At 43.2% G+C, this 12,478-nt stretch overlaps 1 protein-coding gene and 1 pseudogene across 2 annotated transcripts in view; one reads left to right on the top strand and one right to left on the bottom strand.

Moving 5' to 3' along the window:
• LOC116859851 overlaps positions 1-7,668 on the bottom strand; it is a 74,293-nt pseudogene extending 66,625 nt beyond the window's left edge.
• A 3,839-nt stretch (positions 7,669-11,507) lies between these two features.
• Positions 11,508-12,478, top strand: part of RGS4 (regulator of G protein signaling 4) — a 7,561-nt gene continuing 6,590 nt past the window's right edge. For both annotated transcript variants that reach the window (XM_032845473.1, XM_032845474.1), the window contains exon 1: positions 11,508-11,656. In XM_032845473.1, the coding sequence (XP_032701364.1) occupies positions 11,613-11,656 (44 nt within the window). In that variant the 5' untranslated portion in view covers positions 11,508-11,612. The remainder of the gene's footprint in view (positions 11,657-12,478) is intronic.

The raw sequence follows: 12,478 nt of genomic DNA, 5'->3' as shown, positions 1-12,478 counted from the left end.
GTGCTGACCATTCTGTTTGCTTGGGACAAAGGCAGCACATTTTAACATGTGAATCAGCCCACCTTCCCCTCCCACAGGCCCAACCCTTTGACAAGATTCGTGGCCACTGTTGTGCTCAGGCTTCCTGGAGATGAAACCAGATGCCAAGGACGTCCTGTAAACAGGACAGAGGAAGAGTTTGAAGCTGCTGAAGATGACAGAGGACAGGACAGGAGAGAAAGGAGAAACTTACAAGTGCAGCCCTGGTTATGAATTGGCAATGCATAACATGGGATTTTTATTATTATTATTATTACTTTTTTTTTTTTTTTTTTTTTTTTTTAGTGAGAGAGAACGAGAGCACAAGTGTGGGGAGGGGCGGAGGGAGAGAGAGTGAAATCTTAAGTAGGATCCATGCCCCGTGCAGAGCCTGCTGGAGGGCTTGATCTCAGGACCCTGAGGTCATAACCCGAGCCCATAATCAAGAGTCGGACACTCAACCAACTGAGCCACCCAGATTCCCCCAGTTTTTGATAATTTTTGCTTGAGATTCTGCAGATGTTTGTATATGGCACCAAGAGAGATCCAGGGATTAACTCAAGTTACGCTGCATTTCTTGAAATCCTAGTCATAATTTTAAGGCTCACTGGATGACACGTCTTCTATAAAACCCTTCCTGTTTTTTTCTAAGTTGGTGTGATCTCAATCTCTCTCTTCTTTTCTGAATCTCTTTGGCATTTTGTACCTTTTTGGTGACACTCATCTGACACGATTTTGTATTGTGTTAACTTCACTTTTCATTTCTTCCTGTTAGAGGACTCCAACGTGCCTGAGAACAGATGGCAATTTTCTCATCTGTATAGTCTGTGCTACAAAACTACCGAATTGAATGTGGTTAAAATGAGCAAAGGTAAATCCCGATGCTGTGAATGTCTTGCAGGGTCTTGCACCAGTGGGGTGATTTCTCATGGCTGGGACACCTAGCAAGGCTACAATTGCATCAAAGACCCAGCCTCAGGGGAACTCTGTAGTGTGAATTATGGCTCTGGCTTTGTTTCCCTGGAAAAGCAGGTGAGCTTGGCTTTCACACCCTACTGGCAGTCACGGGGAGAAGGCACTTAAACTCCTAGGCAACTTCCACTTTTTGAGCTTGCTGCCAAAGCTGCTCCAGCATGCTGAAGGTGGTCCTCCAAGGCAAGGTCAGGTGCAGGCAAATAGAAGTGTTCCAAATTTGGGGGGGAGCTCACAGAAACAGAAAAAAGGATTCAAGAGAATCTCATCAGAGCACCGAGAGTGTCTGCTACAACCCTGTTCTTCTCTTTTTGTTCTCACTCCCTTCAATGTCTGCATTTTGTACTGGACTATCATCTCTGTGAGGTCAGGAATGATATCTGTCTTGTTCCTCGGGTCCAGCATAGTGCCCAGAACATAGTAGAAACTAATTAACTATTTGCTGAATTCTCCATAAAAATGGCCAGATATCTGCTCTGTTTATATGAAGTAAATCCCAATGATTTTGCCATAAATAGGAAGATGATTACATTTAAAGAGACATACATGAGCACAGTGCCCCTCGGCCTGATCTACGTCCCCATGATCCTTGTGCCATCCAGCCTCCGCAGGCCTCTCTGTTCCCAAGCGCTGGTAATGGTATTTAGAGCCTGGGGAATGCAGCTGAAGCTTTATTCCATTTACTGCTTTCACACTGCTTCCAGCAGCCTCTTAAGGCAATCAACAATAATAGAAGCTGTCACTTCCTGTATTTCCATCCGTGGCCACAGTGGTAGATTCTCCAATTGTGATACGCTAAAGGAACTGACCTAAAGACATCATTGATCTCATTTGTTTTCTCCCCTTCTAGTGTTCCCGGCTAGTGGGTCAGTTTGAGTGGCTAGAGCAGAGCTGCTTCTGTAGGCGCCACATCATTCCCTCTGGTCATCAGTTTGCTTTATGATGGAGTGAAGAGAGAAGCTGGACTTATATATCAAATGACTTCCTTTCACTTCCTGTCACTCGCTCCCTGTGTGATTTTGGACGAGTCATTTAACCTCCTTGTGGTAGACCTTGTTAGCATGTAGAAATATCTGCTGCCACTTCTGGGGGACAGATTATGCTGGTCTGCCCCTCGGTCACGAAGCTTGGTTGTGTGATTTGCTTTGACTGATGACGTATAAACAGAGCTGATGTACATCACTTCTAAGAAAAAGCTGTCATAGAACACCAGCAACACTCTAGACAGAGCTCTTGTCTCAGATTCAAGACAACAGCAAACACAGCCCGAAAGGACACCTGGGATAAACAAGAAGAAGTCTTTGTTCTTTTAAGTGCATTTGGATTTGGGAGGTTGTATCTTACTGTGGTAGAATCTAATTTATCCTGACTGACACACATCTTCTTTTTTAGTTTACTCATTGGTAAAACGGATGGTATAATAATTCCTACTCTGCAGGATCCTGGGTTTATTCATTCAGCACCTCTTTAGCTTAAGCTTCTTAAATGCAAGATGAATACTGGGTACCAGTAGGTTCTGCAAGGATGATATGATATGGTCAGCCTCCTATCATCAGTGAGTTTATAAGACAGTAAAAGAAAGAGCACTAGTGTGTGTGTGTGTGTGTAATTGGCATTTATGATAGAAATTGCTCAATGCCACGATGGGTAGTGACAGAGGTACTTTGGCAAACTGAAGGAAGGAGGTCTCTTTTCACTGTGGGCTCAGTTAACTCTTCTGAAGGGATTTCAAGTTTGGAGATTGGGTGGCTACGAGCAAGAAGACTTCTGCTAGATAAAAATGACGTGGGTATAAGAAAGCATGGACCATTGGAGAGAAAAGTCAATACTTCAGAGTGTTTGGGAAGGGATTGGAAATTAAGGTCAGAAAGGTACGTGGAAGTCAAGTGTGGGGTAGTGTGGGTGAAGAGATTGTAACTTTCTTTTGCAGAAAGTTAGTGGCACAAGCTTGTTGAGGCAGGCTATCACTGCAGTGTGCTGGATGGATGAATAAGGAGAGAAGAGTTCATAGGGAACCTGGTTCAGTAGACCTATTGTTAAATTGTAGCCCAGCAACCAGCATGGGTTTTTGTTCTTGTTTTTGTTGTTTTGTTTTGTTTTTTTCTGTGAAAGGCCAGAGAGTAAATATTTTAGCCTTTGTGAGCCTGATAGTCTGTACTGCAACTGTCCAACCCTGCCACCAGCACATGAAAGCAGATGTAGACTAAATAAATAAATAAACAAATGAACAAATGGGCAATGCTATGTTCCAATGAAACTTCAGGGATTTCAAAAGTTTTTTTAATTTATAATCTTTTCTGTATTTATAATTAATCATTTGACTTGATAATTAAGGTGTAGAAAGTCATTGTATCTGTTTCTAGAAAGGTCAAGTTTTAAGGAGACACTGCATCAAAATCCTAAAATGAGAACCCAACTGAGGAACCCCTCTCAAGTTTCATCCATTTCTGAGCTCAGTCTCCCCCCAGCTGAAGGTCATCAGGGAAGCAGCTCTGTAATCTTGTAGGATTTCTGGCCGGGACGTATGTGTGAACAAGTAAACACACTTACTCATATCAATCCATGGAGACAGCTGCCCCTCATCTCACAGGAAATAACAGTGATTGAAATAGTATCATTGTGCCGAGGTGTTGACCCAGAAACATGGAAGGGCTGTCCCACAATATAGAGTTCATGTGCCTTGATTGTTTTGGGAGAGTGTTGATGGGTTTTTGTTGAACCATAAAATGGCCTCAGCCATTTCCTCTTAGAATAACCAATTTCTGTAACACTTCACAGTTTGCAAAGCACTTCTTCTACATTATCTCATTTGCCTTTCAGATCAAACTCCGTATGTCCAAAATTGAGATAATTTTGCCCTCCAAAAACCACTCTGCCTCCAGTGTTTATTCCCGTCAATCTACTCTGGTGGTGTTTTTACTCTGCTCTTCCTCTCCTGGCCTTATTAACCTGCTTCAGAACCCCTGCATGTACTCTGGAACAGATGACTTCATTGTTTTGTGTTTTTTTTTTTTCCAATTTATTTGAGACAGAGAGTGAGAGAGAGAGAGAGTGAGAGAACAAATGGGAAGGAGTGTCAGAGAGAGAGGGGGAAGCAAACTTTGCTGAGCAGGGAGCCCAAATCGGGGCTCGATCCCAGGACCCTGAGATCAGGACCTGAGCTGAAGGCAGACGCTTCCCCGACTGAGCCCCCCAGGCACCCCACCTTTGTTGCTTTTGTAAGCAAGAGTGCTCCTGCCTCAAACGAACTCCTTAGGCAGAACATCAAAAGGAGAGCAGAATTACACGAAGCAACTGGAAGGACAGAAGAGCTTTCTGCCCCATCAGATCATCTTCTGAAATAAGGCATATGCTCAGAGGAATTTATCCTATTGGGAACTACTACATGAATTTACAAGTCTTCCAGAATTGTTCCTTCTTTCTTACCTTGCCTTCACTTAGATTTGTTAATTATACCAGTGTGACTGAAGAGTGAAGATTGAAGTCATTGCATTCATTAAATCAGGGCGAGAAAGGCAAATACCATATGATTTCACTTATCTGTAGAATCCGAAAAACAAAACCAATGAGCAAACAAACAGACTCATAAACACAGAGATCAGACCAGTGGTTGCCAGAGAAGAGGGGTGGGTGGAGGAAGAGCAAAACAGCCAAGGGGAACCAGAAGTACAAACTTCCAGTTATGAAATAAATAAGCCACGGAGGTGTAAATTACATCATGGGGAATATAGTCAATAATATGGTAATGACACTGTATGGTGACAGATGGGGACTACACTTATCATACTGAGCCTTTCACAACGTATGTAACTGCAAATCACTATGCTACACACCTGCAACTAATATTATATGTCAGCTGTACCTTAATTAAACAATTTTAAATAACTAAAGTTATTAAATTTAAGTGGACACGGGAAGTTTAATTCACTGGTGTGATAGAGGCTGACCCCATCACCCCGGTTCCCTGGATGAAAAGAAACAATGCTTATAGGCAAAATATCATTGGAACAAGGAAGCACATGAGATGAGAAGCTTCTAGCAGCTCATGGCCAGGCAGAGAAGCACAACCAGTATGAGAGGCAGTATCGCATGGGAGTTAAGGGCATGGTCTCTGGAACCAAGTGGCTTAAGCTTCAATCTTGCTCAATGATTTCGTAGCTGTGACTCCATGAAACACATTACTTAGCTTCTTTGTGCTCAAGTCCCTCCTGTGTGAAATGGATGAATAATGATGCTTATCCTTTCAGGTAGTGAGGTAACTCAGTTCACCTCCATGACCACCTCATGCTCTTCCCTCCTCCTCTCCAAGCATCTATGAATGTCCCTGTTTGTGAATGTCTAGCATTTTCCTGAAATTAATTGTTGAATGACTTTCTCCACCACCAAAATGCAAGCTTTTCAGTGTTGGGATGGAGTCTTCTCCTCCTGCCTGTTGCACACCCCTACCATTCCTTCTCTAGACAATTTCTACAGTTTTCTACACAACCTCTTGATACCCTGGGTTCTATTTACCATAAAACAGTCTAAGATCCAGGAAATGTGAGTCATAAAACGCACATGCCACCTCCTCACATTGTAGGGGAAATAAAGTTCAAGCCCCTTACGTAGATTCCTATCTATGTATCCCAGCCTAACCTTATCTTGCTGTTCTTGTTTCTACTCCCTACATCCTAACCCCTGTCATTTTCTATGCACCAGACTTTTTCTGGCCTCAGGGCCTGTACATCTGCTTTCTTCTGTCTGGGATGCCCCATTATTTGCATAACAGGCACCTTCCCATATTGTAGGTCCTAGTTGAAATATTACCTTCTTAGAGAAGCCTTGCTTCTTCATCTAATATGAAGTAGGAGTGCTTACCCTGTTATTTCTTTTTTTTTTAAGATTTTATTTATTTGACAGAGACAGATCACAAGTAGGCAGAGAGGCAAGCAGAGAGAGAGAGAGAGAGAGAGAGAGAGAGAGGAGGAAGCAGGAGGAAGCTCCCTGCCGAGCAGAGAGCCCAATGTGGGACTCGATCCCAGGACCCTGAGATCATGACCTGAGCCGAAGGTAGAGGCTTAACCCACTGATCCACCCAGGTGCCCAGACCCTGTTATTTCTTAAGGCATCCTTTGGTGTAGGTCTTCTTTTTCTCCTTGACAGCATTTGTCCCAATTCATAATTACTTTATTTATTTGCCTATATACTCGATTTTTGCTCTCCACCTCCCCACCAGAATGTATGATGGTAAAGTGCAGAGTCTGGTCTTGTACCTACTGCCTAGCATGGCACTGAGCACACAGAGGGTATCTGTATGTATTTGCTAGATATTTTTTTAAAAATATTTATTTATTTATTTATTTATTTGAGAGAGAGATAGAAGAGAGTTGTGGTGGGGCAGAGGGAAGAGAGAATCTCAGGCAGACACCATGCTGAGCACAGAGCCCATTGCAGGGCTCCATCTCACCACCCATGAGACTATGACCTGAGCTGAAACCAAGAGTCAGACACTTAACTGTGCCACAAGTGCCCCTGTGTTTGTTAGATTAATGTCTCCAGAGTGAGCACCTTTTCAGACCCACAGAAGACATTGAACATAAAGGTTTGCATAAACATTACAAGCAAAGGTAACACAGATTTAAAGAGAATTTAGATAGAGGTTGGGTGCAAGCACAGTGCTGGCAGAGGACAAAAGAGGTAGCGATGGGTTAGGATGGAGGGCAGGGGAAGAGGGTTCGACAGGTAGGGAATTGTGTCAGTATTCCAGGTGGATGGCACAGCATCAGCCCGGACACGGAGTAGGGAAGATACACACATGTGTGGGGAATCCTCAGCAGTCTGGGTTGAATATGATGACAAGAGTGGAAGGAGGGATGAAAGGTATGCAGTGGTCCAAGCATCAAAGTCCTGGAGGGTCATGTCAAGAATTTGACATTTTCATTTGAAGGCAAGTGGGAGCCCATGCTTGTCTTTTTTTAAAGAGATGAATAATGATCACAATGCTAATTCATATAAAATGTGTAATACATTTCTGATAATAATAGTTATGTTTTGAGATTCCCAAGTATTCCTGATAACTTTGGCATACATTGTATCATATAATCCTAACAATATTCATTCAACAAATATTACTGAGCACTTCTACCAGATCATATAGTATTATCCCATTTGACACAAGAAGAAGCTGGAATTCAGAACGTTTACCCTAGCTTGCAGGACCACCCAGCCAGTATGTGGAAGAGCTATTATTAGAATCCAAGTCAGTTTGACGGTGAAATTCAAGCACACTCCAGGATACCATGTCATCTCTTTCCATTTACACATTTTAAATGGAGTCTTATGAAACTCCTGTTTCTATCTTGGGCTAAGCTCTGCATAAGAAAGATGAAATCTTTGGGATAAGGATATTTTAGTTCTTCCCTTACTTCTTAGGAAAGAAAGATGTTTCCCTCAGCTCATTAAGAGTGACACCATCCAAGGGAAATTGAGCCATACCTCACCTGGTTTTAGTCTAGTGTCAGGGTGAAGGGCTCTGATTTCCTGCGTGTGACCACCAAGCTTGATGCAGACAGTTAAGACACCTTTCCCAAAAGGGAGGCACTGGGGAAGTCCCTGTTCATCTCCCTGGTGTACAGCACTCTCCAGTTGGTTATGTTTGCTTTTTGGCCTTAAATCAATAACTTGAACTCTCACTGACATCCCGGCCATTGTAGTCAACTATTAAGGGGGCCAGAGCATGGTTCTAACAGCTGAGAGGAAATTGTGATCTGAGATGGTATGAATGTTGACTGAAAGGCTGAACCTTGGTCTCTATCCTGCCCTCACAGGGTCCCCTTTTTAATACTGAGGAGAAGAATCCTGTGCCTGCCACAAAAGCTTCTTTCCTTGTTTCAGATCTCAGAAGAGCTTGAGCAATGTTTTCTCTTGTTCTCCCTGAGCTAAGGGTGGGGAAATTAGAAACTTACCTGGGGACCACACACAGCTCACATCCAGTGTGTGTGGTTTAATGTCCCTCAGTAGGAAACAGTTTACAGAGCATGGGCCCACAATGCCTTCCAGATGCTAAGCATTCACAGTTTAAGAAGCGCTTTTTCACATATAACCTCCTTTGATGCTCACCATCCTTGGCCATCAGTGTTTTTTACCATTATCTTCTTTCACCTGGACTACTGAGATAGACTTCAAACTTTCTGTCACTCTCTCCCTCCCTGACACTGCTTCCCAAGTTCTGCTTCTAGAGCACTATTGTGATCTGCTTGAATACCTCACCTAGCCCCCCAACTACAGGATGAAATCTGGTCTTCATTGTGACTGGAAACACCCTTCCGGTCTCAGAGTGCCCATCTAGCTTCATTTCTCTCTCCCTCTGCCCCAGAGCTATGGTCACATGCAACATCTCTGTGGTTTCTAAATGGTACACTTTCATCCTTTGTGGCCATGGTAGCATAGAGGATAATAGTAGACACCCTGGACTGTCTGAGTTGACCTCCTGTTACCACCACCTTGTAGATATATAAACCTCAGGTAAGTTACTCAAACCCTCCATGCCTAACCTGTAAAATGGGACCATTGTAGGCCTTCTTTCACCATGAAGATCTCGCTCCAGATCCCACCTCTTCAAAGTGGCCTTTCTGAGCACGTTGGCTAAATGAGCCCCTTGCCATTCAGTTTCTTTCTGTGACATCACTTGCTTATTTTCTTCATGGCATGGGTTAAAATCTGGAATTACATGTTTATTTGCTGACTCCTTCTACCTGGGTGGAAATTCCGCTCGGGTGGGGACTTGCCTGCTTGTGGTTCTTCAGACAGAACCTGTCACAGAGAAGGTGCTCAAAAGACAGGTCTTAAATCAATGAATAAATAAAAAGTAGGTCTTTTGAGAATGAAGCTGTTTCACCTCACGAGTATCATTCAGGAATGACAAATCACAGAATAACAGAACAAAAGGCCTTGTGCATGTCAGAGAAAGAGGGCGGAAAATTGTCAAGGTATCATGATGTACCCGTCTTTGCCTCCTCAAACATAATCCAGTCCCACAGTGTAAAATAAGTTAACTTATATAAAGCTTTCCCAAACATTCTTTGAAATATTAAAGCTCTTAAGAAATTAAGAAATTGCAGTTAAAGAAGTGAAATAATATGAAATGCCTTGACAGATGAATAGGTAATCACACAGTTAAAAAGATCTGGATTTAATAGAGAACCAGAGCAATGTGGTTCCTTGCTCTCAGGGACCAAGAGAAAATCAGACAGAGTCTCCTTGATGGAAATGCCTAAAATTAATATTGCATTTTGTTATCTGCTGTATATAATCTAACAATAAACAATATTTGCCTAGCACTTTACAGTTTATAAATATCTCTGTTTACATAGTTTATCTCATTTGATATGACAGTTTAATAATACTATAGCCAGTAGAAAATCCACACCACCTAGTTTCAAGAAACCAGTTCTATCAGTAAAAAGCCGAGATCTTGGCAAATCACTTTTCTTCTCGTTTACCTTTTTGGTAAAATGAAGGAGTTAGCCTAGATTACCTTAAATCCCATCTAGCTTATCTATTGGCACTATTTATATTTAACTTATGACAAGTCACGCTTCTCTTTGACCCACGTTCAAGGTTTTCATTCATGTTCCTAAAATCAAATTATTTGAATGATTCTCTTGGGTGCCTAGGTAAATAAAGAAGGCCCTGGTCTTTCTCTTTTAGAGAGAAGAGAATGCCAATTCTGACTAGTCCATCTCCCTACCTTCCTTGGTCTGATCGTCTCTGCCATTTTGCATTGCACTGTGTCTCCTCCAACACAACCAAGGACAACTGTCCACTTCTCTCTCTCTCTCTCTCTCTCACACACACACACAGACACACACACACACACACACACACACACACACACACAATGTAGCTGTTCCATGTTAAACCTTAAGGAAAAGTTGTTTGTAGTTAATCTAATTTTTTTCCTATCTTCCTTGGAGAAAGCCAGAGGAAAATTCTCTCTAATTTAAATACATCTTCTAGAAATTATGGCCATGACATCATTTTCTTTTTTCTCTGCCATCTCCCTGCTCTGAGAGCCATGGACTGGGGTAATTGGGTGGGCAGTGTGGGATGTCTAGGGTCATCTGTATGGTAGACACATTGCTCCTTATCACTTCCCTTTCTATATTCTAGGGTACCTTTGCATCTCCCTGGAACCCACCTATTTTTGTCTTTTTCATCTAAACCATTATGAGAAGCCCCTGCTTCTCATATGTAAAGTACAGTCACCAGGGGCCTATCTACTTAAAATAAGGAGAGCTGTTTGCATCTGACGTAGCAATTCATTCCCTCCTTCCATGCGTAGCTTTCCTGCATGGGCAAGACCCCTCTGTCACTCTGGTGTGGGCACTGGAGCCACGACTACAAGAAGGAAACGCCTGCATGGTTCTCTGAGGCATTCAGTCTGTCATGCTGTGTACAAAGGATACTAACCAGGTGCTCAGAAGCACCTGTAGGGTCAAATGATCTTATGTTCACTCTGAAGCCTGGTAATACATATGCAAATTGCCTATTTTCTTCTTTTTCTCCTCTTCCTCCTCCCCTTCCTACCTCCTCCTCCTACCAAACCTCCTCCTCCTTTTTGTGCCTGTCTCCGTCTCTCTTCAATATTGTCATGTACCAGTTTGAAGACCTGAATCCGTAAGACATAATAAGATAATAAGTCCATTTGCGGATAAGAAAGTGTCTTTGTATTTGTTCATTTACTCCTTCCTCTGGTTCTCCATGGCTGTGTTGCAGCTTTTTGGCAGGAGACATGTATGTGTGAGAGAGACCATCAGTGCTAGGCTGAATCCTGTTCTTAGTAAGATTTCCAGAAAAGTATTCCACAGTCGGGCTGATTACAGATGTGGCTAATCCACTGTCCCTAGGCTAATTTTCTGTGCCGCCAGGCATGCAACCTTCTGCTCTCCAGCCATGCCTCTCCGCGCCCCTGCGAGAACGTGACAACCCAAAAGGCAACTTCTGCAAATCGAGACCTGGAAACCGCGGTCCTGCCAAATCCCCTCTGGAAATAGTGAGGATGAGATCTTGGACCACGTGGGATATGCTATTTCTAATGCAAAAAAGGAAGCGCATTGAGATTCAGTCCCAAAATGAGCCCACCAACTCCCGCGGGCGCCTTTCCTTCCAAGAGGCAACCTGCCTCGACACTGTTTTTACAAGAAGAACGAATAAAGCGATGTTTCTAACATTTGAAACTCTCTCTCCCCTCCCCCACGCCTTTTCCAGAAATTCAAAACCCCAGACAGACATCGGCAGAGACAGGGAGCACATTTTTCTTTTTCGTTCGCCCGCTTCGCCAGAGGTTGGTCTCAGGCTGTTCACTTTGCTGGGTGATGCGTCAGTGCCTCCCCGCGTAACTCGCCGCCCGGGCGCGGGTTTGGGGGGGCGGGGGTGCCGCTGCGGGGCGGTGGTTTCAGAGCTGCCGTCTGATTGGCTGAGAGGCCGCCTCTGGGCTATAAAAGGGACCCGGCAGGCTCCGGAGCAGCTCCGAGGAGTCTGACAGCATCTTCTCCGGGGAAAGGCCAAGTGCGCTCAAAACCCAAGCCATAGCTCTTCTTGCCGCATTTCCTCCCCAGCTTGCGAATCCCACACCGAACAAGATGTGCAAAGGACTTGCAGGTCTGCCGGCTTCTTGCCTGAGGAGGTAAGATTATTGTCAGCCACTCACCCCGTTAAACTTTCCGATAGACTTTCTTAGTTACTTACCTATACTCCTGACTGACCTAGTTCTTTGGAATTAGAAACAGTGTGGTCTGGGGGTGGGGGTGGGGGCTCAACTTGCTAGCTTTCCTCCAAGATCAGCTCAAAATTGTCACTGGAGAAGTGTGCCCCTCTGAATGTTGGCACTTATGTGTTGTTTTGTATGACCTCGGTTTTGAGGGCTGTCCTGATCTTCTCACCGAGCTAGTTCGAATGAAGAATTGATACGAGTTTTCGGACCAAATGCAGTGGTCCGTGATGGCATCACTGGGGTGTGTGGAATCGTGTCTCTGAGCTTTCCGACGGGGTGGTTTAGGGGAAGATAGCTCAAATGAGGTTAGACTACATCACAGACACTGTGTTTTCTGTGTGGTGCTGCAGTATCTTCTACTGTTTATGTCCTTATAAGCAATTTGGCAATACAGTATGAGTTCCAATATTAGACCCTCCCTTTTCTTATTGCCCTTTCCCCCAGTTCCTGAAATGCCTTATGTGAGTGGTGGTTGAGAAGTATTGATCCTAACAATTCAGTTAAGCGTTCTGTAGACGATCTCATTCTGCAGACATTGTTTTGTTGATGTATTGTCTCTTGATTTAAAAAAAGGTAAAGTTACTCCCTAGCTCCTCATACGCCTTTGGCTAAAAAAAAAAAAAAAAAAAAAAAAAAAAAAAAAAAAAAGATTATAAAATTTATTAATTATATATATATAAAAATAAAAAAACTACTTATAACATATTATATAAATATCCAACACCAACAAAAAAA

This window comes from Lontra canadensis, unplaced genomic scaffold (genome assembly GCF_010015895.1).
Source record: "Lontra canadensis isolate GAN:19392208 unplaced genomic scaffold, GSC_riverotter_1.0 scaffold164, whole genome shotgun sequence".
In the NCBI taxonomy this organism is placed as follows: domain Eukaryota; kingdom Metazoa; phylum Chordata; class Mammalia; order Carnivora; family Mustelidae; genus Lontra; species Lontra canadensis.
The sequence above is the reverse complement of the archived record's forward strand: the minus strand, read 5'-3'. Positions and strand labels throughout refer to the sequence as shown.